The sequence below is a fragment of the Anthonomus grandis genome, chromosome 8 (genome assembly GCF_022605725.1).
Source record: "Anthonomus grandis grandis chromosome 8, icAntGran1.3, whole genome shotgun sequence".
NCBI classification, from domain to species: Eukaryota; Metazoa; Arthropoda; class Insecta; order Coleoptera; family Curculionidae; genus Anthonomus; species Anthonomus grandis.
Genome location: NC_065553.1, coordinates 8,263,418 through 8,286,700, shown reverse-complemented (window position 1 = coordinate 8,286,700; position 23,283 = coordinate 8,263,418). Strand labels below are relative to the sequence as shown.

The 23,283-nt window shown below is 32.1% G+C and overlaps 1 protein-coding gene across 2 annotated transcripts in view; it reads left to right on the top strand.

Annotated features, from left to right (window-relative positions):
* Positions 1–19,817, top strand: part of LOC126739700 (GTP-binding protein REM 1) — an 88,789-nt gene extending 68,972 nt beyond the window's left edge. Inside the window, exons 5-7 of one of the 2 annotated variants that reach the window (XM_050445493.1) lie at positions 9,709–9,895; positions 18,401–18,551; positions 18,864–19,817. In XM_050445493.1, the coding sequence (XP_050301450.1) occupies positions 9,709–9,895; positions 18,401–18,551; positions 18,864–18,978 (453 nt within the window). In that variant the 3' untranslated portion in view covers positions 18,979–19,817. The remainder of the gene's footprint in view (positions 1–9,708; positions 9,896–18,400; positions 18,552–18,863) is intronic. The other variant, XM_050445492.1, reaches the window with a different exon arrangement.
* The last annotated feature ends 3,466 nt before the right edge of the window (positions 19,818–23,283 follow it).

The window sequence follows — 23,283 nt, the reverse complement described above, 5'->3', positions numbered from 1 at the left end:
ACAACGGATGATCTTTATAATGTTGTAAATAACTCCATCATATTTTTAACTGTCAAGTCGTTCGAGTTATCGAAGTTTGACTGTAATATAATTATCGAACTATGCTTTTTTCATTTTATTAACCATATTCTTCTCTGATGCTGCATCTACATACATGACTTAAACTCTTAAAATATGGTCCTCACGTGTGTTGAGAATGCTTTATGTAAACAAGGATACAACTAGGTAAGATACGAGTATATGCCAAAAACACAAGCATTTATACATGATAAATTATTTAGAGCCGACAACAACAACGTAATGTAGGCCCACAGAGAGTAAGACCCAAAAAGAAAGAATAAAAAGGCGAATAGCTTTAAATAATTAGTGAGGTAAATGTCTTACAGTTTAAAAGACCATATAAATTTTGTTCAAGATATGGAGCCTCTGCGTATGGATCTCAGCACCTCTTAAAAATATATTTGGGAAAATTTATTTATTTATTTATTTAAGAGCATAAAATCACAATATTTTATGCTCTTAAATACAATAGTATACAATAAATACAATTAGCTACAATACATCGGTATAAAACTAAAAGAAAAAAGAACATCTAATGATAATACAAAGAAAGTATACACATAATACAACCTAAATACTATAAAGAAAAACAACAACTGATCACTGAAAATTATAAATATTTAAAATAGAATATGTGAAATAAACAATTGAGCACTTGGTCAACAGAAATAATCAACAGATCGAACGAACTTTACATACTTATAGCAGGAAGCTAAAGATCTTTTTAAATGACTAATACTTATATTAAATATATTACAGTTTAGTAGCCCCATATACCTAACGAGTAGTAAAAATGCATCGCTTAGGCTTACGTTCGTGATTTTTTGCCTTACTTTTACATCTGATGATGCCCTGATACAGTGCGAAACACGGGTAATCAAATTAATACACCTCTTTGTCTATGACTTTGTGTTTTGATTTTATTTTATATTTTAAAGTACCCTGCTATGAAAATTTTTTTAAAGTGTAAAAAGTTCTCTTTTTTGATGACGTCCTGTAGTAGTAATTCCAAGTATTTGATAATCTCCATAATTATCTAAAATGTTTAGGTTATAATCTAGAAGTTTTAATATCTTGAGCTCAACCAAATTGACGCTATGAATATGATTCCATAGTATGGTATCAGATCTATATTCTAGGTGAGAACGCACAAGGACACAGTCAAGAATTTTTAAGGACTTTATCTAACTTTAAGTTGTCTTAGCAACAACATTATCCGAATAAACAACAAACTGGAGGTTTTTATCCAGTGCAACACCAAGGTCTTAGATAACAGACCCTTTCGAGACTGTTATTCTTGTAATTGAAGTCTTTAAATCTAGTGCGAAAGAAGTTCATAGTTTTACATTTATAGGGATTTAGTTACATACCATTTCTCAGCAGTTAAATGAGGTTATACAGCTTATATTGTAAAGTTTCAGTCCTGGAGTGATTTGACAACACAGCTTAGCTTCAGATCATCTACAAAAAGCAGATAATTGCAGCATGAAAAAATCATTCATTAATATAATTTATGAAGCAAAAGGATTTTGGAACAAATCTTGTCTTTTAATTTGCTTCCACTCGATTCACATGATTTCAGAGCGAAACCTCACAACACCCCGTACTTATAGGAAATTTTAAAGATTACACTCTTAATAGTTTTAATAGAAAATTTTTTAATAGGCTTGCAATGCTCGTATATTGATAATATGTTCGCATTACATAACCATAATGAAATACTTCTTAATGACTTTTAAAATTTCGTTAGCTCTTGAGAACTAAGCAAAATGCTACTTAACTTCCTTTTCTTAATAGTTTAATCATAATAATGTTAAAAGAAAGAAATAGAGTAAAAATTCTATACAGGGTGTTACAAAATTCGATCGAAATATTTTAAGAGCGTATTGTTGGAGTTAAAATGAGACTTTTTTATCCTATAAATATGTGTTCTAAAATGCACCCCCTTAGAGGTACAGCCCGCGCAAATTGCTTGAAGAAAATGGATTATTTGGAGCACTGGCTACAGTTATGCGTCAAATATTTTGGAAATTTGCAAGTCCTAATTCTTTTGATATTTTTCGTCCCAAAAGTGGTGTAAACCCAATTTTAGGAAAGTATTCAGAGGGACTCACCCTTTTAATGGCCCATATCTTATGTTTCTAAAAAGAAATTGAAAATGTAGAACACCTTCTAATTAGCCATGAAAAAATCTAAAATTATTCTTTTTTGCATTTCTGGATAAAATTCATTCGATTTGACAAAAAATAAAACAGTCACGACTAAGTTCTTAATTTTTTTCAAATTTAATAGATTAATCGGATTTAATAATACCCCGCTTTTGTTTATCAGCGAAAAAATGCAAGAAACAAACTTTTTATATTTTTTCATGGCTAACTAGATGGTGTTGCTAGATCTTTAAATTTCTAATAGGAAACATAAGATATGGGCCATTAAAAGGGTAAGCCCTTCTAAATCCTTTCCTAAAATCGGGTTTACACCACTTTTGGGACGAAAAATATCAAGAGAACCTCATCAGAAGGGTAAGCTCTGAAAATTGGACGGACACACGCAAATTTTCAGAAGAATTGTAGTTACGGTTCCAAATAATCGATTTTCTTCAAGCAATTTGCGCGGGCTGTAGCTCTGAAGGGGTGCATTTTAGGCCACATGTTTATAGGAAAAAAAAAGTCTCATTTTAACTCCAGCAATACGCTCTTAAAATATTTACACTCAATTTTGTATAATCACATGACACCTGTATAATCTTGAAAAAATATTTTAAATAATCCCAAAAAAAGTTTTAAAAAATTGGAAAATTATTTCAAAGAATTTAAAATTGCTAATAAAACAAGAGTCCATACCATAGAATTAAGAAAGAAATACCTAAAATACTATAACATTATTTTAACCGAAAAAAAATATAGATTTTATTTAGATTTTCCTTTCTATGATCTCCTATATTTTATCATTTCAGCTAGCATTTTACTCTAACTTCCTCTAAAGTTCTAATTTATTGACCCGAAACTTCTTCCATTTTAGCAAACCAAATTTTGTTAATGGATATCAGTCTTCTTGACTAAATTTAGCAAAAAGGTTTCTTGCATTTCGTGGAGCGAGGAAGATATTTATAGACTAGAATATTATATTTTATTTTTAGCCGGATTATCTTGGAAATAGAAAAGTCAACGCACCTAGCCGCCTATTGCATAATTGCATTGATTGCAACATCGCCGAAAACTTTGAAATTTTGTTTTTTTCACTTATGAGAGAAAACGAATGCGTGTTTATCAAATTTTACTTTGATATTTTCGGTTTATTTTTTTTTAAATTCGTAGCGACCGGTATTTCTGGAGCGTCTGGCATGCTTACGTGCTATCTTAGTCTGTATTTGATTTATGTAGGATATAAAAATCACGGCGGAGATTTCCTTTCGATCTTTCAGTCGATAAATATTGTATTTGGTTGTAAATCAAACAGTGCAGCATGTATGAGTCATGGAGAGTGTGAGGCAAATTTGAAGAAAAAAAAACAAACTATTGGCTGGATTGAAAATCAACAAAACTGTATTTAATAAAAAGTTAAATAAACATTAACGGAACTCGTCCATTACCTCAAAAAGACCTACATTAGTAGGAACAAAATAAAAACACTAAGTCTCGGTCTCAAAATATTTGTCCATAAGCATCATCCTTAAATAAAAATTAATTTAAAAAAAATTAAAATAATTTGACATGCATTATTAAAATTTAATGCATGTCAATTTTTTCTATTTGTTAGTACAATGCAGGTCAACTCGTGAGAGATACTAGTAGTTTATAAGGTCTGATGATGTTTTATTTTGGGCGAAACATGTAACCTTTGAGACATACAAAATTTTGAGACCGAGAACCTTTGAGACATACAAATTTTTGTTTTTATTTTGTCTCTTTAAGTAAACATATTTTTTATTCCTAAAATGTCGTTCGTCCTGCCAATCCAAGAAATGTTTTCATTACCTTTCAGTGATCGAATGTCAAGCGAATGTTTATCCAATTTCTCGAATAAAATTGTGATTGAACTTGTCTGGTATATTTTAAAATAAAGATCGCTCACGGAAACAAAACCGAAGAGCAAATAAAGAACGGATACTAAATGGAGCGAGATATCCATTGATATTTTTATTTTGAACAAAATAAAGACCAAAAAGAAAATGAAAATAATGGATAATGTAGCTGGTTAAATTATTCAATGAATGTTTCTCTAAGGGCTTAAATATGGCCCCACCAAGATCTTGCTCAAAGGAAGGAGGTTATATTTCCTGTGGTTTTTAGAAATACGGCAATGGTAAGTGCTTAATTTGAAAACTTATCACTTTTAATGATTTCATTTATTTTACAGATTTTCGGGTATCCCATAATTCACCAAATAAAATTAACACAATCTATAGTTGAATAGTGAAGTAGATACACAGGGTGTACATGCCAAGCTCTTACCTCAAACATTTTTCCTAAGGGTATTTATTGTTGCAAAAGTATTATGATAATTAATGATAGTAGCAACCTAAAAGCGGTTTCAATAGAAGAGTTCAGTTTTGTGGTGAACAAATGATATATAGGGATAATTATAATGGCCTCTACTTGTGACTGAGAAATATAAATTTTCTAACTGCAGGCATTGTAGAAGACTCAGTGATTGGGTTACTCTTTTGTTAGTGTGAACTACCTCAATATTTGTCCACCGTTTTTTTTCATCTAGTGAAATTTCCTCTTTGGTTCATAAGTGCAGTACTCAAGATGAAGTAGGATGATTTTGTTGAAGACCGGTCAACAATATCTCCTTGTATGTCAATGATGTAACATCTTAATTTAAATGTCCTATCCACTACTCTATCCGGATGATTTAAAATTGTTTCAAGTAATAGATATTTATGATAATTGCTTGAGATTTCAAAATTTGTTCAACTAGATTACAGTTCAAAGATTAACCCAGATTTATACCAGCACCAAAAAATAGAATTCTATACTATACAAACTAAAATTTAAACCTGAAAAGGGATATTAGATTTTAAAAAGATTGTTGTACTTTAAAGAAAGTGTTTGAGTCAACTGGATGGCTGGCTTATGAGCAATTTGAAATCAGATGTGCCAGATTAACTGTCATGGCAATAAACAGAAAATGTGAGGACATAGTCGAAGGTTCCGAGAGAGATAATCATATGATGTGTGTATCTCATACAAGTCTTCTTAAAAATATATTTTCATTGCTGACAGTTTTAGATCTTAAAGATTCGCGACAGGTTAAAGTGACACCTCGACACACGAGTCTAATTCGTTCCGTAACCTTGCTTGTACGTCAAATTGCGCGTATCTAAAAGCAACTTTCCCCATTTAATTTAATTGAAATGCCATTAATCTATTCCAGCTTCCAAAATACCACCTCAGTTGTTTTTGTAAGTGTTTTTGAATAAAAAATACATTTACAAGAAGAAACTTTTGTTTATAAATAACAAATATATATTCTATAAAAACATAATAAATGAAAAAGTGCTTACGGAAGCACTTAATTTTCATCACTGGTCTTCGCCTTTTTACCACGCTTTGATCACTATTACCTGCAGATTGTTCAAAAAAACTGTCCAATGAGGTTTGTTTCTTCCTCCCTTTCAGGATTTTATTGAAATTAGTTAAGCAAGTTTCGTTGAAAAACTCTGTTGCAATTTTTTTGGGGTCATTTGTATCCACAAACTCTAAAACTTGCTCCCATATGCCCAAGATCTCCTTTATATCTCTCGTAGAGATAACAGTCTTCATCTCTAGCTCCTGTTCGCTACTGTTCGCTCTGTATGCTACTGCGAATGTAGATCGTATAATACTTCAATTGTCAGCTCCGGAGACTGTTCTTCGACGAGTTCCTTCACAGCTCTAGTATCCAGTTAATTCACAGGAACAATCTCCTCTACCACTGATACTTCGGGTTCCAATCCTTCGAAGCCTCCTTCAGCTACACCCTCAGCCTGATCAATAATTCTGAGGCATATCCCGATGCTAAATTGGTCCTTTCAGAACTCTCGAAGGATAAGGTTTGTGTTATCCATCAACTCAAAGCAACCCCGAAAAATGTACTTCGGTTTACAACTTCTGAAAATTAGAAATCGCCTGCTGATCCATGGGCTGCCGGATCGGAGTAGTGTTCCGTGATATGTAAAGAACCTTTATAAACTTTAAATTTTTGAATTAAATCATCTTCGGGATTTAGTGGGTAAGCAGAAGCATTGTCGAAGGCCACTCGCCTTGGTGCAAAGTGCTAGAGTTAATCTTCATGGGTTTGTTACCTGGAATCATCTTCTCCTCTGCCATTATATAAGTCCTATTTTCCTATTTGGCATCCTATTCCAAAAAAGCCCCGTGTCGTCACAGTTGAATACTTGCTGGATTATGTTTCCTTTGACTTCTATTAGTTCGGAATCATTTTGATGTAAACCTCAGCTGCCTTTACATCCGAACTTGCTGCCTCATTATGCCTGAGGACAAAGTGAATGCCAGTCCATTTCGTAAAGGTGTCAAACCAGTCTCGACTGGATTTAAACGAGTCTTTGGATTCAGCGTTTGTAGAAGTGTGTGTCTGCTTTCAGCAAAAAAATTACCGTAAATCGCTTGTCTTCTCACATATGATGCTTTGTATTATGATTTCTCCTTGAAGCTGCTTCTCTGTCACTTACAGTAATTTCTCCATCCTTTCATGGAAGGTCCGGAGCTTAGAAATTATTGTAACGCCCTTGTAAGCTAGCACTGTACCCTTTATACTCTCTCTCTTTCTTCATACTAACTCCTTCTGTTTAAGGGTATTATTCACCGATAAATTCCTGTTTCCTGGATTACTTTTTTATTTTACAATATTTTTTAATGCGGTTTTCACTAATAAAATTTATAAATTTTTTTCAACAGATGTTAGTTAAAATTGAAATGTTGAATTTTGATTTTTATATTGAGAATAATTGATCAAGAGTTCACTTAGAAATATTTTATTACAAAGGTGTTCAACTAGTGAACATAAATGTAAATATTTATTTATTATATACATAGTTTAATAAAGGTTTAATAAATAAATGAATTGCGCTAATGGGATTTTTAATGAGTCAACTTTGAAAAAAGCTTAAAGGCTTGTCATGAAATCCTGATATTTCTGTACAAATATATTGGCTTAAGAATACTTAAACCTAAAATATTAGTTTGATCTACACCCTAGCAATTTTGGTAAGTGATTTTAGACAGTCCCTAAATAGATGAAACAAAGCTTAAAGGTCATCGAGTTTTCAATTTACATTAACGAAAACATTTAAATAAAAAGAAACAAATACAGAATCGACCTGATGTTTGGCCATTTCAAAATTAGGACACAAACGTTATTTTTAACTCATCACTTTTTAATGATCCCCTGCGGTAAAAATAAGTGCGAGAATTTCGGCACAGACCGCATTAATTTCGCATGTATAACCGGCAACAAACATAATAAATCTCACTGCTGATGTATACGGTGCGTTGTCTTAATGTAGGGCACACCGGATATATGCGTGTTTTATTAACTTGATGTAAGGTAAATGGGCACTTATTAGAATTATGAATTTGTTTGAAGTCTTTTTATTTATTTATTTATTTATTTGGCAGCCATATGTATTAGAATTTAGAAGTTCTTTGACCTACATTGTGGGAGAACATAGATCCAGAGTCTTACCTTAACCCAAGAATATAAATTTCCAGTGAAACCCATTAATTTTCTAGCAAGGAGCAAGTTTGGATCTCTGGTTTTAATAAAACCACCAACTAATCTCCCTAAGCGATTTATTGCTTATCCCACATAAAATGCAATACCCCTTACCTGAAATAATGGATGACAATTTAAATATATGGAAGCACAAGATTAAATTTGTATAATATACAATGCTGGTCAAATGTAGCGAAACTTTTGATTAAAATATTGCAATTTTAAAAATTTAAAAGTGTTTTTTTATATAGTAATATAATACAGTTTTGGAATGCTAGTAATATTGTAACGATATTGTAAATACCGAGAAACCAGCCGATTCTCCTTCATTTTCGGAATGACACAAGTGATACACCGCACGACATCTCGAAGGTTAAGGGGGAATCTTCCGGAACAGCGTACTGCCGAGTATATAAGGAGCCGCATCGCCGATGGTTGTCAGTTCAGTGAAGTAAATTTCGGAATATTGGCGCGAAGTTTGAACAGTGGTAAATAAAAACAATAAAAATAAATATCTCTAGTAGTCGTGAGTGATCGTGTGTTCGTAGTGAAGTGTTTAAATAAATTAGTTAAAGTAGTTAAATAAACTATTTTCGATTGTTTTAATTTAGACCTAACAAACGCATTGATCCGCGATTTTCAATATTCGTGGATTTCTAAATAGAGAATATACAGTGTCATTTAGAACAAGAATAAAAATTAATTTTTATAATAAGATAAAGCAGTGGGATATAAAATGGCTCTGGAGAGAATGAAAAGTAATTTTTTAAATAAGAAAATTACTATTCATGCTAAGAGGGCCTGTGCTTATTTCAATTTTGTTAAAAATATGTGGGTTTATCGACTAAAGTTATGACAGGGCAACTAACTTTTTATTAAAACTTTAAAATGCTGCAGCTCAAAAGTTAAATGGTCTAGGACTTATTTCAACTTTCCTTTTTAAAATCTACTTAGGATTCAGCTCCTTAAATATTAGAATCTTATAAAGTTTTTTACTTTATCTTTACTTTAGCCTCCTAGAAAATACAATAATAATAACGAAACCTTTCAAGTAATTTGTAGTTGATTGAAGTTATGTTTTCTAGGAATTTCAGATATTTTAATTGCCTTGGATAAAATTGTTCTGGATTTATCCAAGTTACTACTTGTTGTCGTAGTTGCTGACATTTCGCTTTATCTTGCAATCTTTTCAAGTTTTATTTAGTGTGAAACTGTTCTTTATCGATAGCTTCAGTTGCCTGCAGAAGTTTTCTATTGACATCTTGATCTTTTAAAGTTCTATAAGAGATTTCCAGTAAACATTTGAAAAAGGAGCTTTAAATTTCTTTATTCTATTTTGTTTTTTTCACTTCACAGTAATAAGTAAAATACTAATATATCACAGGTTTTGTCTCATTCAATTAGATTGGAAATATCAACTCTTGTGTGGCTAAGATCCAGTTCTTCAAATGTTTTTTTAAAAGTGCCGACAGCTACATTATTTAGGAGTACTTGGACCTAAAAAACAACTTGATCTTTTAAATTTGTTGTTTTAACTTGTTTTTTGTGTCACGTATTATGATGATGGGAAATTCACCAAAATTGACCCAAAGAATACTCCCTTAAATTTTCGTGCAATATTAGCTACTCACCTTGTATAAATAAACGGACTAATTAAGCAAAAGTAGTGTCGTACCTAATTGTCCTAAAACCTAACGATTCTAAGAAACTAATAATTCTGTGACAAAAAGAATCAGGTTTACGTTATGGTTTACATAGCGATGATAATTATTTTACTAATTAATAAGTAAATCTGGATCAAATTCTTTTCACTTTAATTCATGTCAATTTTTTTTATTTAAAAAAAAAAGTTTTATCTATAAACATTTATACACTTACTAAATACTTTAGACGTGATAAAATAAATGGATACCTTGCTTTTTTTAGGAAATAGACAGGGTAAATCCACCAGACGCTTTTGTAGTATTATACTCGGTGGTGGACAAGGCTAGTTTCCTGAAAGCGGAAGCAGAGCTGAATAAATTGCATGACATGGATCTCCTGAGGAACCGACCTGCTATTTTGGTGGCCAACAAAATTGACTTGGCGAGGAGTCGAGCTGTTTCGACCCAAGGTAAAACAGTTTAATATCTCATAATTTAACAACTAATTAGAAAAAAAAGACACTATATTGTTCCATGACTCTCTTTCTCTATGTTCCACCCGACCAAGCAAACTTTAATGGCTTTGACAATTTTTCTTTTTATAAAAAACGTTTCTTTCGAAATACTCGGCCAAAAAACGCGTTTTAATGCTTCGAAAATGTTAGTATTTGTTGAGGAAACCTCATTCATATCTATAGAAGCTCTGAACGAATTTTTAGCCATTCCGGCAATCAGTTCCTTCGTTCTTCAGTTTGATTTTTGCTAATTTAATCTTTTTGATATTCTTGCTGTTTAGTTCTATCCTATTTTTGTGGGTTTTACCTAAAAAACAGTATTTTATAATGGAAGTTTTTTATTTTTAAGTGAGAAACAATAGGTAAATTCTTAAACAGTTGAATGCCTGGAAGAATAAACTAATCTTTATGTATTCGTATCTATTGGGATGTTCCTGAAGGAAGAACAAAGCAGTAAGAGAAGAGCAAATATGTAAAAGGATTCCTAGCGGATTCAGAAAACATTATGAATTCTTGGGGAAAAAAGAATATCTGGAAGAATTAAAATGTTCTTTAGAAACTTCTTGGTAAGACCTTGAAGAGTACTGATGTTCTTCCGATATATATACAGAAACAGTGGATCTATTCCCGAACAGTACAATTTTGTAAAGGTATTCGAATTTATTGGACCCTTTCTGAAGGAAAAAGAAATAAGTAAGAGAAGCTCAAAAGGAGAAGAGCTTCACTTCTTGTTTACTCAAAAGGTCTTAAGTATTCTACATATTTCGAGAGGTTCACCTTATTATATGGTAAAGAAAAAACAAATAGTTATAGACTGAACTCCAAGTCCAGAAAGGATTAACATCTTAGGAATATTAAAGATACAGAAGGAAAATCCAATGTCCATAAAAATTAGGAAACTAAGGAATTAAAAGTTTTAAAAATTTGCAATTTATGAAAATCATCTTTTGAAATGCCTATTTATCTAGTTTTTAGTTTTTATTTACAGCAAATTATTCATAAACTGATAACATAGAAGTCAAAATATCTACTACAAAATTATAATTTTTTTACGGTAGCATAACATCTTTTAAATCTTTTATAAATATACGACTTTTTGGATAGCAGAAGTAAGGTATAATTAGTCCTATGAAAGGTGATACTGTCACATTATCTATTTTCAGTGGAAATCCTCAACCTAATCAAGGCCAATAGCTGTGAACAGTCAATAGCAGCATCTGATGAAGCAAGTACCTCTCGATTTGAAGTCTGTTTGTTTCCTGAAGGTTTAAATGTAAACAGCTTTTAATCCAAAAACACACTTCTCTCTTTAATAATCAGACTGAAATGTCATCAGTATTAAAAACATATTATATCTCAATATGTTGGACATAAACTTGACAACAGAGCATTGTTTCCCAATGAATTGGATAAGAGAACAAACTTAAAAGTTGATATTAAAAAAAATCAGTCAAAAATAAATACATACTCTAAAATAAGAAATCTCAGATTTTACAACAAGAGGTGTGTTAAGAGAGTGTGATTATATGTAAGGTCACTTTATTCGCCACGCATCACTTAAAAAGAGAATTTAAATAGCATGTACCATAGCTCTAATGTTTATTATTAAAAATCTGCTGAAATTAAGGCTCTACTGTCTACCTTAATCTAATAATAATAGCACATCATCACAGTAAGAATAAGTGGGTGATTTCAGACAAAATTTCTGGTTGTAGTAATGTTGTGCACACATGTATTTAATTAAAATTTTAAAGGTCTGAGGAATTTTAAAAAGTTTGACATTTTGAGTCCCATTTAAAAATTGATTCTTGGGGATTCAGAAAATCTTAATAACTCCTGGGGAAGAAAAACAGAATATCTGCAAGTAGAGATATATTGTTTAGAATCCTTGGACAGGGACTTCTTGGAAAGACCTGGAGAATAGTAGAATACCAGGAAGAATAGAACTACTCGTTCATGTATTCAAATCTATTGGGCTTTTCCTGAAGAAAGAAACAGAGCAGTGAGATAAGAACAAATATATAAAAGTATTCCTAGAAAATTCATAAAATACTAAGAACTCCTGAGGAAGAAAAGAATGCCTGAAAAAAGCGATGTATTCTTCAGAATCCTTTAAGAGACGTTTTGGGAATATAGAATGCCTGGAACAGTAGATCTGTGGCTTGTGATCCAGAAAAAATAGACGTATTCCTGAACAACAGAATCTCTTAAAGAAAAGATTTACTGTACCAGGCATTCCTATCTGTTGGGATCCTCTGAGAACTTCTGAGATTTGATAAATGCTCTAAAGACGAATCAATCCTTTCTAATAATTTGACCAAAATAAACCACAGTAATATATTGTCAAGTCTGAAAAATACTCTTAGTATTTTACCAACATAACACGGTTTTACCACGAATATTGTATCTCAAATATAATTTTCGCATAAGGCTTGGCATGCATATTAAGTGTGTGTCAATAAAGCCAACATGCAAATTTTTTCGTATCTCATGCTACCTAAATGTTGTTTCTAGTCCCATATACAGGAACATGCAAAATTTATTGATAAATGTGATTAGTTATCGTTTTCGGCACGCCAAAATGATAAATGGGCCGCATTCGTCTTTTCGGATTGTGGGACTATTCACCTTTGCCAAAAATTATGATGAAAACCTTGTGTTCTTTATAGTGCCATAAATATGTTTTCTTTTCATGTTTTTTTTTTTAAGAAAAAGATGTATTGGCAAAAAAAATCTCTCATAATTTTCATTGATAGCAAATATATATTTATTGTTAAATATAAAATTAATATTTATATTAGAGCGCTTTAAACATTGACAACCTTCGACTTGATTTCTTATTACTTCGCGATCAGTGTTATCAGTTCGATATCTTTGATAGCAGAGATCATTCAGAGAACATAGCATTAATGTTTTTATGTTGAACCTTAAAAGAGAATGTTTCTTTAGGAACAGTTTTTCTTTCTTTTATTTCTTATGGAATATTTGATACGACAGATATGTTGAATATTGATCAGACAGGCACCATAAATTGCATGTCAATTTAAAACTTTCAATGCAAATATCTCTGTAGCTAAAAAAGTTAGAAAAGCAAAATTTGGTACGAATGTTATACAGCTAGGGGGACTTCAACCACCACATTTTGGTTATAAGGTGAGTCATTCAAAAGCAAAATAGCACTAACACTTTTTTTGACACTTTATATTAAAGGTCTTTATTATTCACCTGCATAAGAATTTTGTACAGGATCAAAGAATGGTATAGGTTAAATAAAATAAACTCTGTTTTATAAAGTGCTATTTTATTTAATTAGATGCTCCAAAATCTAAGCAAAAATAATATTTTTTAAATTTATTTTTAACATTCTAAGAGGAACCTAAACGATGATTTTGTGACATTGTCAAGAAGATCGAGTGCCACCCCACTATGTTCTTCCTGCGAGTGACGTTTTACATAAGGTGTTTCCAGATCTGTGGATTGGGAGAAGAGGTCCAATGGAATGGCCGGCGAGATCACCAGATCTAACACCCCTCGACTTTTTCCTCTGGGGTCTTCACTCGATGATCTTCGGCGACGGATTATTACAAAATGTGCATCTATTTCAAGAGAACTGTAAGAAATGAGTTTGAAAATAGATTACACTTGCATTTTAAGCATCTAATTAAATAAAATAACACTTCATAAAAACAGAGTTTATTTTATTTAACCTATACCTTTATGTGACCCTGTGTAAAATTTAGGAAAAATTCTTGTGCAGGTGAATACTACTCTAAAAGACCCCTTAGTTTAAGGTATCGCAAACGGGGTGGTAGTGGAGTGACTTACCCTATTACCAAAATATGCTGGTTGTAGTTTCCTCAACCTGTAAAAATTTGTACCAAATTGCGCTTTTTTAGCTTTTTTAGTTTCAGAGATGCATTGATAGTGTTCAAACTAACCCCCTGTATAACAGCTTTTGTGTGGCATCTTTCTTTACCATGAAAGTCTTCAATAAAACTTTTGGTATAACACCGATGATCTTAATACCATCAGTAAAACCTCAAATTACTGCAACCTCCACATTTTCCTTATTTCATCGCTCAGTTATGGCTTAAGTGTATATTTATTTGTAATAGGTGTACGTTTTTTTATTAATTATATGTAGGCTGCATAGTCATAGTAATTGTGTCTGTGCCACTAATGAGTTTGAGGTAGAGCACCGCATTCCGCTATAAGGTGTTGAATATTCAGATTTTTGAATAGATACACAGATGAGTTTTTTGCATTAATAATTTAAACTGCGATAGCTATTATAAAACTTTCCGTTTTAGACAACAACTCACCACTAAACAGCCACGCTTTCGACGCTTCTTGTTCTATATTCTGATCTATCTCATTGGGGCAACTTTCATAAATTGCTTTTCATCTTTTCAAAGAACAAGTGTACACCTTATTGGCATCCCATTTTATGAAATACTTTCTCATAAGTTTTATCTGCTTATTATTTAGGTGTCCAATATTAGTCCTCTGAATACCTTCATCAAAGAGATCATTCTAGCAATACTTGATTATTATTATTATTATTATTATAGGGTGGTGACTTCCACAAGTGGTCTGTTTTTATCAACTCTATTTTAACATTAATGGTATCAATATAATTTACAATGAAAGTCAAATAAATCAGAGCGATGGGTTTATTCTATACGTCAAAAACGATTTACTGCAAGAATATAGCATCATTAATGTCGGTAGTAATAAATTTCTAAGAATACTAATTAGCAAATCAAAAGCGACTATAGGTTTAACTGGTATTTATAGACTACCCTCAACAGATAAACAAGATTTTTTGCAGGACTTAAACTCACTCTATTCTGAAAAAAATCACGAGTCAAAAACTAGAAATTTTTGTAGGAGACATAAACTTCAATATTTTGAGTTTGCATGATACAAATGTGGTGAATTATTTAAATATAATGCATCAGAATGGTTTTAACTCCATGATTGATAAACCGACGAGGAAGAGAAATGGACAAATATCTTCATGCTTGGACCATTTCTTTGTCAAGATCACTGAATGGACCAACATGAGCTCCAAAGTTATATATAGCGGTTTATCAGATCATTACCCAATTTTACTTAGTATAAAATTACAAAGAGAATCTATATGTAGTAAAAATACAAGTGTGAAAAAAATCGACTATGATCAAATAGAAAGGGCTTTGGAGAATGAAACGTGGGAACAAATATTTAATTCCAATGATTCTGATAAATGTGCTACTAATTTCGTAACATCAATTAAAATAATTTTCGAAAAGCCAGCAGCATATTAAATGTAAAGGTCGTAAATTAAAACCCTGGATCACTCTCGGTATAATTAAATCTATTAGAACGAGAGACAAATTAAAAAAGTGCTATACTTAAGACTAATAAAACCTTTAAAGACTATCGTAATAACCTGTCAATATTAATTAACATTACAAAAAATTATTATTTCTCTAACAAACTCGCGGAAAATAAACATAACCTAAAACAGGTCTGGAAGGTGGTCAAAGAAGCAACAAACGAAAGAACATAATCGGTCTGCGAATATGCAGCTGTAATTGACAACAGCTGCGGTGGTGAAATTGCGGGAGATGATAATATTGCAGATGCTTTAAAATTCCTATTTGGCCAGCTTAAACCAAAAAAAAAATCCAAGTGAAAACTCGTTTGTGTATCTTAAACCTATAACGAAAAATGAATTAATTCAATGAATAAGCACTCTTAAGACTAATGCAGCATCCGGGGCTGACGAAATACCTGCACTATTTTTAAAAAAAAGTATCATAAACACCTTATTAAACCAATTCTACATCTTGTAAATTTAGTATTTGAGACTGGTATTTTTCCCTCAATTTTCAAATATGCCACTGTAACCCCGTTGCATAAATCGGGAGATAAAAAAATTATTAATAATTTCAAAATCATAGAGAAATGCATGAAACTTAGGCTTAACGAGTTTTTAGAAAAAAAATATTTTTTTCTTACAGAAATGAATTGTATTGCAGGACAGATAGGAAAGTATTTCGACTGTGACGAGAGGTGCATGGCAATATTTCTGGACGTCAGCAAAGCGGTCGACACTGTGACACATGATATTCTGCTAAAAAAACTGGAAAATATTGGGATTCGAGGGATCCCTTACAGCCTGTTTGAAAGTTACATTAACCAAAGAACACAAAGCACCAAAATAAATGGATGTGTCAGTTTGCCTAGGTTGGTAGAATATGGGGTGTGCCTCAGGAAACTGTTCTTGGACCCGTATTGTTCTCTATATACAGGGTGTTCATTTAAAACTTCCCACCACGGATTTATCGAAAACCACTGTTTAAACAACAACTGAAATTGCAACTGGCAAACAACTGAATGTTCTTGCACCCAGCAAATAAAAAGGCAGACCAAGGTTAAATATTTAGGTGTTATTTTGGATAAAAATCTAAAGTGGCACCACCATGTTGAGTATATTTCCACTCGAGTTCAGAAACTTATTTATAAATTTCGTCAATTAAGACAATTTATGTAAAAAAAGACCCTTACGACTATTTATCAAGCTCTGGCTGAATCAATTATAAACTATTGCATAACAGCATAGGCGCAGTATTGCATAGTATGCACGCATATTGCATAGCAGCAGGGGCGGAACAAGTAAGACCATCCTGAAACCTCTTATAATTACCCAAAAATATGTTCTGCTGGTAATGTTTAACAAACCAAAATTGTATTCCTCGGATATTTTATTTAGAGAAGCTAGATTGTTGCAAGTAAATCAAATTTACTTGAAAGCAGTGGTTAGGCTTCTATGTAAGAATCCACACTACTTGCATTTCATATCTCACAATCAGAACACTAGACAAGCTTTAAGTCCACAAAAAAGACCACAAAAACTAAATGTCAAAAGACTTTAACATGTACCTCAGCAAAAATCTATAATCAACTTCCCGTAGAACTCAGAAATAAACCCGATAACAAAATTAAAAGTAGAATCCACGACTGGATATTAGATGATAAGGTCACTTGGTTACTATGATACACATTGTACTGTTTATTTTTCTTCCTGTTTTTTTCCCTTTCTTTCCCCTAATTTAATTTAATTCTACTTTATTTTTTGAATCACTTTTGTTTATATATTATTTTCTTAAAAATTGTTTTTATTTTAATTAATTAATTTGGATAGACAGGAAATGCATACACAGTATTTTTAAAATACCATTGTGCATTGGGTATTCTTAGCGGTTAAGCAGTTGTTATTTTGTAATGTTATAATATATGAATGTATTATCTGCTAAATATATATTATTATAAATTTTGAGAAAAGAGTATGTCAGAACAGGAATGGCAAATGTTTTTATTTTACAAAAAAATCTGGTAGTGAGTTACCCTTATGTTGGTACCCTAGTTATAAAGCTCATATTTATCTAACTTCTATATCCCTTGCTGAGTTTTACCATTTTCAATATTTCCTCTAAAGATGTTAATGATTTTACATTTTTAAAAGCCATAAGTCAATCTAATATCATTTAAATACTGCTCTACTTTCTAGGTTCCCTGAGTTTGTCATTATTATTATTCTTTTTATAAATAGCGTGTTTAAGTTTTTTGTAAAAGCACTATAGTAAGAATATAAAATGATGATGAACAAATAATTCTAATATAATTCTTTTATATATTAAATGCAGAAAAAATAATATTGTTGTATTATTAAAGACATTTTGGAAAGACCTGTCTTATATTATTATTAAACATTGCATCCATGAATTGGCATGTCGTGCATTGGCACCAAGACACTCGTATCTTTTGAACTGTTTCAAGTAGACACAATCAGCCCTCAGCTATTTGAAATTGCTATTTGCCCATATGTACACATAGGTTTCAGCTTTTTCCCGCTAAAAATAGAACCGAGTCGCGCTCTTTTATCTATAACATTATTATATAGGTGCTTGGTTTCTCTCGGAGACAATGCAAAGAATCTCTTTCGAATTTAAGAAATGCCACGACATTTATAGAATTGGGAGACTACAACATTTTTCCATAGAACCGTTTTTTATTATATTTATAATATAAATTATATTCTACTTAATGTCAACTATACATTTTTGACTTCGTAATAAAATAAAGGTCCTCCGTAAATAAAATAAAGGTTTATATTTTCAAGCCTCTGATAAAACAGGAAAAAGCAAAATAGGGTTGTTCCTAATTAAAACTATACCCTTTCGAGGCGGATAGATGTACCCAAAATGTGCCCTTTTAATTTATAGAAACAAAGAACTCACCGAACGGGAAATTTTCGTGCAAATAGGGTAAAACTGGCTTGTTTTCGACGATGGCAAAAAATTTACTAATTTTGAATACCCTAGCAATGATTAACATTTAACAAAGAGAAGGTCTCTTGTAATTTTATCTTTATTCTAATGTTAACAAAAGCCTTTTTTTTTTTAATTTTAGATGGTAAATGCTTAGCCTGCACCACGAGAGCGAAGTTCATCGAAATATCAGTTGGCATTAATCACAATGTAGATGAATTGCTGGTGGGAATTTTAACGCAAATTAGACTGAAAGTATTGAACTATGATGAACATGGGCATAGTCCACAATGGTAAGTTGTTTTCTATATAAAATTGTATCGCTCAACTTAGGCAAACGTACTTTGAGCAGTATATTTAGTTTATTCATTGCTAATGATAATAAGTGCTCAATAAGTGCATAGCTGCATTCATATAATACTCACATCAAAATAGTGGCATACACAGAGATTTTCAATACGTAGTAATTGTTTCAAAAACATTTAATTACCATCCACTTTTTAGATCATTTTCAAATTTATAAAGCCACTTTAAAAATTTAATTTAAATATTAGACCAATGTGAATATGTGATTTATAGTAAAAATTTACCTTTTTACTTTTTAGGTACAAGAGCAGAGGAGTGATCAAAGCCAGTATGAAGGCCCGACAAATGTTCACGTGGCTTTTCGGCAAAGAAGATTCCAAGTTCAAGAACTGCGAAAACCTACATATTTTATAAGCCTCTTAATAAGTTAATTTTCCCTTGTGAAAATCATTTTTAAAAATATTTAAAATTAAACTATAAGTGAAAAAATCAAATTCAGTGTAACTTGAGGGCCAACGTTTCTACAACTGTTTTTTAACTTTCCTCTACAACTTTTTATATAGACTTCTGGGCCAAATTGTTTACATAGTCCTATTAGAATATACAGGGTTGAATATCAAATGTTAAGACAATATAGAGGCCATAACGAATAATTCAAATAAACAGGAACAAACATTTTCAAAGCGTCTAACATTTAAAACACAAGTTTGAGGCCTCTATTAAGAGGTATGCAATTAATTTGCAGAATTTATTCCTTTTTAGTATTTCATCTCTTTTACTATGAACATACCTCTTTAAACTGTTACTATACTATTATATACTTAGATAGAAATACAATGTAACGAACTAGTGTGATGTATGAAAAATGGTGATAGTTAAGATTTAAAAAATCAAAACTGTATCATATAAAACGCATATTATTTTAGACATATGACATAGAATAGTCCGAGTAATAAAAAAGATTTATATATCAGTAGAATAGCAGGTATTTTTGTTTTTTAATTAAAATATGCCAAAATATAAAGGATTTACTGCGAGGCCTGGTATATATTTTCTCTTTATGCCTAGATGTATTCTATATTATTAAATATGCTTTCTTCCCATTCTTCCCTTTATCTACAACTTTTTAGATTACTTTTACTGTAATTTTATATAAGATTAGGATAGTATATAATATATTTTCGATACCTATTATACTTTATTGTAATTCTACTTTTAGTGTTAAAATAAGTTAGAGCAAATTAAACAAAAAAAAATGTCACTTTAAATTATTTAAATATTATTTTTTACATTAGAATAATTATTGTTGTATTTGTTACTTTTTTGTACATCTATTTCTCCTATATACTTTCGACAATAATAAATGTTGTATATATATATGTTGTATAAATAAATATGTAAAAAAAGGTAAATAGTTTATTCTTTTGTTTGGAAGGCTAAAATTAGTAAACAACAACTTTATTTGAGTTCAACATGTGCACAGGGGCAAGGGGCGGTGTTTTGTTTACAAACATATTCAGCGATTCTCTTGTCAAGTTTACAGACATTTTCAAAAAAAAAGATAAGCTGAAAAAGGGCAATAGACTAGGTGCTCAGGGATTCACAAAAAATACTATCTTGAGTACTTTTAAAATTATAGGCATTCATAGAAAAACCGAAAAAAATTGACATGCCCTGTTGATCTTTTTAGTACTGTGGCTACAAATTTTTAAATTTCATAACAATTTTTATTTTAATGTAACCCTGAATAACCCGCGATAAATTACAAAACTGTTCACATTTTTACAAAATTTACATACAAAGATTTTTGCGCAACTTGTGTTGAAAATTATGTCTTTTGACCAATATTTCCCAAATTTAACTAACTGTTCTGGGGAAAAGAAAATTACTTAACTGTTTGGCAAGTGATTTTAAAAGTTGGCGTATCTAATCTAGCTTTCAAAATGGTAAGATACTTGCTAGATTATTTCTTCAATAAGTGTGTATTTTTATTTTTTTTTAGTACATAGTCAAATGTACGCCGCTGCTCTTCTTCTTAGTCATATCTTCATTCCTGAAGAGTTGTGACGTCATGTCTATGAACAGTGATGGGTCGATTGTCTCCACTGTTGTCGATCTTCTGCTACTCTTATATTTGTCTGCAAGGCTTGCCCTGTAATTTCTTTAATTTGGTCTATCCACCGTGGTGGGGATCTTCCTCTTGATCTTTTACCTTCTACTTTGCCCTGCACGATAAGTTTTTCTAGATTGTCTTGGTCTCTCCTGGTGATGTGTCCGAAGTAACCCAGAATGCGGCGTCGGCAGCTGGAGGACAATCGATCGGTGATTCCTAATTCGTTTAATATCGACACATTGGTCCCGTGTGCAGTCCAGGGTATGCGAAGCATCCTCCGCCAGCCCCACATTTCAAAAGCATCTATTCGGTGCCTGTCGCTCGACTTTATTGTCCAGGATTCGGAACCATACGAAAATATCGAAAACACTAGGGTGTTTACCAGGGCTCTTTTCGTGTTTCTGGTTATGGATCTGTCTTTCCATATCTTGGATAAGTTTGACATTGCTGTCCTCGCTAATGCTATCCGCCTTCGTATTTCTGTTTCACACCCTCCCTTGCTGTTTATTAGGGACCTTAAGTAGATGAATTCATACTACTTCAATTCTATTTTGCAGATTTCTTAACTGTATGGTGTTACTCCTGTCAATGACCATTAACTTGGTCTTGTCTAGATTTATTTCGAGGCCTAGAGCTCGGATTTCATTAGCGACCTGATCAATAAGTGTAACCATCTCATCTTCATCTCTTGTTATTAGGGTAGTGTCGTTCGCGTATCTGAGATTACATATCTTTCTACCATTGATTGACACACCTCCTTCAAAATTTTCCAGGGCTCGTCTCATTATGAATTCACCGTAGGCATTAAAGAGTCTCGGACTTACATCCTTGACGGACGCCTCTATGTACTTTGAAAATGTTTGATGTTTTATTGTCGAGACTAACTATGGCATTGTTATTTTCATATAGGTTGGTTATTAGAGATATGAAATGCGGAGGGACTCCCATTTCTTTCAATACGTTCCAGAGACTACTCCATCGAACACAGTCGAAAGCCTTTTTGTAATCTATAAAGCACAAGAGCATGGGGGTATTGAACTCCCGGGCTTTCTCGATTAATTGGCGGATGTTGAATATTTGGTCCCTTGTCCCTCTTCCCTTAACGAAGCCTGCTTGTTCTGGGGGGATTTGACTCTCTAAGTAGTTTTGCAATCGTCTATCTATTATTTTAAGCAGGATTTTGCTGGCATGTGTGATTAGAGATATCTTTCGATAATTTTCGCATTTTTTGGTGGATCCCTTTTTGTGAATAGGTATAAATGCAGACGTTGTCCAGTCTTTAGGACATTGACCACTTTGCCAGATCTTATTACATATATCATGTAGGATTTTGGTTCCCGGGTTTCCTAGTACTTTTATGAGCTCAGCACGAACTCCGTCTGTTCCTGGGGATTTGTTTAGCTTTAGGTTTTTTATAGCTTCTTTAATTTCATTCATTCATTGTGTGTTTTCTTTCTGTTGTTAAATCGCTATTTTGGTTTCTTCGGTGTATAATTCCTCACAATATTGTCTCCATCGTTCGATCACTTTTTCATCTTCCCATACTATCTTTCCGTCCTTGTCTTCAATTGTGAAAGGCTTTGGTTTGAATTTGCGTGTTATTTCCCTTACTTTTTGATACAAGTCTCTGGTGTCATGGGTGAGTTGATGTTCCTCTATATCCCTGCATATTTTTTTAATGTAGTTGTTTTTATCCTGTCTGCATTGTCTCTGTATCTTTTGATTTAACCTCTTGTACAGGTCGCAGTCTTCTATCGTTAGGGTGCCCTTCCTTTTCATTTCTTTTCGTTTGTTAATTATTTCTATTTTCTCAATGCTTCCCATTCTTGGTCTGGGTCTTGTTTATTCATTATGTCATGTTTTTCGGCCTCCAATTTGTTTTGCATTTTTTCTAAAAATTGCCGTTTGGCTGTTTCCGTCATGTTAATCCTGTTGCGTTGGTGGTAGATTCTTTTTAGACGGAGCCTGAACTTCATTAGTAATAAATTATGATCTGAACCAGAGACAGCTCCAGGGTACGTCTTGCAGTTAACGACGGAGGATTTCCAGCGAGATCTGACCATAATGTAGTCAATTTGATTTCTGTATCTATCTCCTGGTGATGTCCATGTGTATAGGCGTCTTTTAAAATATGCAAATAATGGGTTTGCGATAGTGAGATTTTGTTCTTGGCAGAATTGAAGCATTCGTTCACCTCGTTCGTTTCTTGTCCCTAAGCCGAACAAACCAATTATTCCTTTGAGTTGTTCATCTATATCTTTTGTTTTGCCAATTTTAGCATTCATGTCTCCAGTAACAACGAGAATCTCATTTTTAGGAGGTTCATTTATGGTAGCATTCAGCTGCTCATAAAACGCCTCAATAGCTTCGTCCGAGGAGTCACTAGTTGGTAATATATATAATGGTTCTCTAAAAAAATAGTTTTATATATCTAAAAATAATTTTTTTTTGGAAAACCTATGAGGCTGAGAGAAAAATCGTTGATTAAAATCTTTTGGGTCTGAGAGGAGCTACAATTTGCAAAATATTTCACAATTTGATCTATGAATATACACTTTTTTGAAGATAACAATATTAAAAAAATAATAAGTATAGGAAAGTCTTTC